The sequence below is a fragment of the Aplysia californica genome, unplaced genomic scaffold (genome assembly GCF_000002075.1).
Source record: "Aplysia californica isolate F4 #8 unplaced genomic scaffold, AplCal3.0 scaffold00001, whole genome shotgun sequence".
Lineage (NCBI taxonomy): Eukaryota > Metazoa > Mollusca > Gastropoda > Aplysiida > Aplysiidae > Aplysia > Aplysia californica.
Genome location: NW_004797271.1, coordinates 3227327 through 3231317, shown reverse-complemented (window position 1 = coordinate 3231317; position 3991 = coordinate 3227327). Strand labels below are relative to the sequence as shown.

Sequence of the window (3991 nt, the reverse complement as noted above, 5' to 3'; positions counted from 1 at the left end):
TTTATGCTACCCATGAACACATTCCTCAAACATATACACTTTGACACACACACACACACACACACACACAAACCGATACAAACATAATATACACACAAACACACACAAACACGCACACGCACACACGCACACATACACACACAAACACACACACACACACACACACACACACACAAGTAGGGATTCCCACACGCACACACATACACACAAGCACACACACTTACCAACAACCTAAACACCCATTCAGGTCATTCACATTCAAACAGTAACAAAGAGATACAGACGTATCATTTTATGTTAAAAGTGCTTACTTCGTCATGGGACGAGAGTGTTTCTATAAATTACGATCTAGAATCTAGAATCTAGAATCTAGATCTACATTTTCTTCTGGGATTTTTTATAGCTATATCATTCCATGTTTAAAAATGGACAAGGAAAAGGGTGAGTAGGAAACTATGAAATACCTGAGTCCATTCCGAGATGGTAAAGATAGCTTTTGCTCAGGTAACGGTGAAACTATCCTATTTTTCAAGGAAGTGTGCTCAAATTCTTCCACACTGTAGATCTATTGCTAGATCACGTCACGATCTGCTAAATCCGTTCAATAGATATAGATCTAAGTGCGGCTCAGTGCTAACTTTTTTTTTCTTTTAGCCTAGAATTTAGATCTAGAATCTAGTCTCGACTTGTGTACCGTCGTATGGTAATCTCATTTCCTAATTATAAAAGATTGCTATTATTATTAATTATTACACATGTATCTCAAACTCTCTCGAGTTGTTGTAGGCATAATCTCGGCTCAGTTTTCTCCTCTTGGGTTGAGAAGAAATGCTTTTACCATTAATTCATCCCATCTTCATAAAAATATTATATGCAGAGACATTGTAGACCTTTGTAGCACAAATAATAGTGACGTCTGGTTTTCTTTGAACAGACTTTGACATTTCTAAGAGAACCATCTATATTTATTAATTCATTTTGAAAGCTATCAGTCTTTTAGTAAAGAAACAGCATGTCTCTACTTTGAACTGAAATTGGGAAATATCAGTTTGATGACAATGACAGAGACATCAGTTAGATAAAAATTCCTGTGAGAACTGTTTTGTCAAGGTGTCTTTTTTTCTCCTCTACCTTTGCTCTGTTGGTAGACACTGTCGATGATTTTCTTTTTTTTTTGGGTGGCGAGTGAAGTTGGGGGGGGACACTTTCATCTCCGTCTCCACTTATCGTCCGTTCAAACTATTTCTTAACAATAAATGCTCGTTGTTGGACCCCTTTCCTTTTCTTCACTAGAACAATACCACAAGATCTAATTTTACCGACTTAAGCTACTGTGAACGAACATGCTCTTGGGTGAATAGGGTTCACTTATATTGTTTAGTTCGAAAGGTAATAAGACCCTCTACTTCTTCAATATTTGTTCAAATATAGAAAAATATATTTATGAATTTTGTATTCAATCAAACAAACACGACACACACACACACACACACACACACACACACACACACACACACACACACACACACACACACACACACTTCAAAGGTACTCTTTTCTTGATTCGTAGTTTCTATGAAATAGCACATGAATAATAAAAAAGCAAAAAATTGCAGTTGAAAACAATTGTATGGCATTTAATTAATTTTCTGGATTGTGAAGCTTTTCATTTCGTAAAATGATAAACCCAGTAATTCAGTATGTTCTTATAGCCCAGTGTTCCAACAAATTGCTTTTAATCCACATTTATTGTTTTCAGAGGGAACAAAATTTCCTGTGAATTAAGAAAAGAAAACCCAATTTTCAGTACTGCCTAACTTCCCTAGCAGGTTGATTGAAATGATGTACAGTTTAATACCCTTTTATGTACATATTATTTTGGCCCTTTCCAATGCGTGCCGACTTGTGCCATGTCAGAACACGAGGCTGCTAGAAACGAAATTAATCCATCCGGTAACCAATGGACTGAATAAACTGAGTGAACGATGGGGTTCAAGTATGAACACTTGTCAGGATTTTATTCACTGGATCAACTCGAAAAGGCAACCCTCGAAGATTCGAACCCAAGTCGCACTCTGTGTGGACAAGTGCTTTTAGCAGATTTAGCTAAACGATGCACCTGAATGAAACAACGATCAAAGAAAGGGTTTCGAGTTCTGGAAGCTCCCAGCAATAACATTAATTACTTCACAGCATGATATGCGGCATGGAAAAGTGTCATAGAAGGGATCGCTGAGTGCAGCCACCAAGAAATGACATAGCACACCAAAACTGAGACACATCTGGTTTCTCTCGTTCCGACTTCTTTCCCTTTGTTGGTTCTGCTTTTGTCGAGTTCGTCAGCGGCGACACGTGAGCCGCGTAAAGTAAACTAATGTGACGTCAGTTCCGGGCCCACCAGCATCGCACCGGGCTCACTTAACGTGGGAACTGAGGTCTCCAGTTTACTTTTTGAGCTTTAGTAATTCTTACTGGAAGAACTTGAAAAACAATGTAAAGTATTATTTATTTATTTTGTTTATTTCCGGGTGGTTGGAGGGCACTATTTGAAGCTCCCACTTCTTTACTTTTCGTCTGTTGTTTCTGTCTGCGCGTCTTACTTTTTCCCAGCACTAAAAGACCTTCTTTTTTGTGGCAATGTGCTTTTGTCTACTCAAACAAAATAAACACTTATTTTTTTACTCATTGATTTATCCATGGAAAATAGGATGCAAAATCAAAACTGAAAAGAAATACTGGAGTATGTGTCCTTGCCAGCTACAAGTACGAGTACAAATGTACATGTTCCCGGTTTAAAAATGATCCTTTTTGCCTTGCAATTAAATATAGGTCTACATCTGTTTGAAATGGTAACAATAAGTACTTGAAGTTACTTGTTGCATTGATTTCATCATCGTTTGATGGCTACCACTGACACATGACCCCTTTCATTTTCATGTTGAGTAACCCAGTCTTTGTGCTGGAATGTTGTACTCGTACCTCTCTCAGCCCGGGTTGGCCCCGACAGACAGAGTCGAAACCCTCCTCCTAATTGATCAAGGTTGTGTCGATGAAAGGTGTAAAAATACATACAATGAGGGGAAGAAGCGTATTATGCAATAGTCTTTCATGCTTGGTTGTGCTGTAGTCATGCAATAAATGTTATTAAATAAGGAGTTTATCTATAATTGCTTATTTTGTCTTTTCTTGTCTAATTCTGCCGACGTTATGACCTCAGTCACGATCAAGAATTAAGACTCACTGTCCTATTTGTCTTTTCCCTATTCTGTGCTGATGTCCAAATCAATTTAAGAATCTGGCTTAGGTGTTAGGAGCAGCACCACCACCACCTCACTACACACACGTGCTCTCATTTAGCGCACACGAGCACAGTGACATAACCCGCATTACTCGAGGTGTGAGGCGGCTCATCCAACGCACGTGCTGTGTACAAACACGGCCTGGTACTCATTCAAGCGCCGAAATGTTTCGCCAGTCCAAAAGAGTACGAGATCTACGGGTCTGTTGGCTCAGTCAATGAACCTGCAACGTCCCGATAGAAAGCAAAGGGGGGAACCACATAGCGTGAGTAGGTGGCTTTCACTTGAAGTTGTATCTCATCTGTATTATCTCTTTAGAGGACGAAGGCACTTCAAGGTTGAAATGAGCTTTCATCATGAAATATTAGCCATAATTTATACATCAAACACGGCCAGGCTATTAAAAAAGGAACGAAGTAATGACTTGAGAATGAGGATATGAACGAGCGTATACATGACTTCCTAACCAAAAGAACTGTGAGGTACGGTGTATATGGACAGGTTCAAAAGCCTTGTAAATAGACTTTAGGTGCAATGTTGTATTTGTTTTTTTTAACCAATCTACGAAAATATGCCTTTGCCACATAATTTGGTTTGCACAAGGTTAGCAGGGTCTCCTTGGAGGTTACTTTAACACACTGCGTTGAACAAGGAATGTTATATATATATCTCTCTCTCTCTCTCTCTCTCTC

At 38.9% G+C, this 3991-nt stretch overlaps 1 protein-coding gene across 1 annotated transcript in view; it reads right to left on the bottom strand.

Moving 5' to 3' along the window:
• The window catches only part of LOC101864654 (cilia- and flagella-associated protein 44), a 16330-nt gene extending 15777 nt beyond the window's left edge, over positions 1-553 (bottom strand). The window contains exon 1 of the mRNA XM_005088856.3: positions 465-553. Coding sequence (XP_005088913.1) covers positions 465-474 — 10 coding nt within the window. The 5' untranslated portion in view covers positions 475-553. The remainder of the gene's footprint in view (positions 1-464) is intronic.
• Positions 554-3991: the final 3438 nt, after the last annotated feature.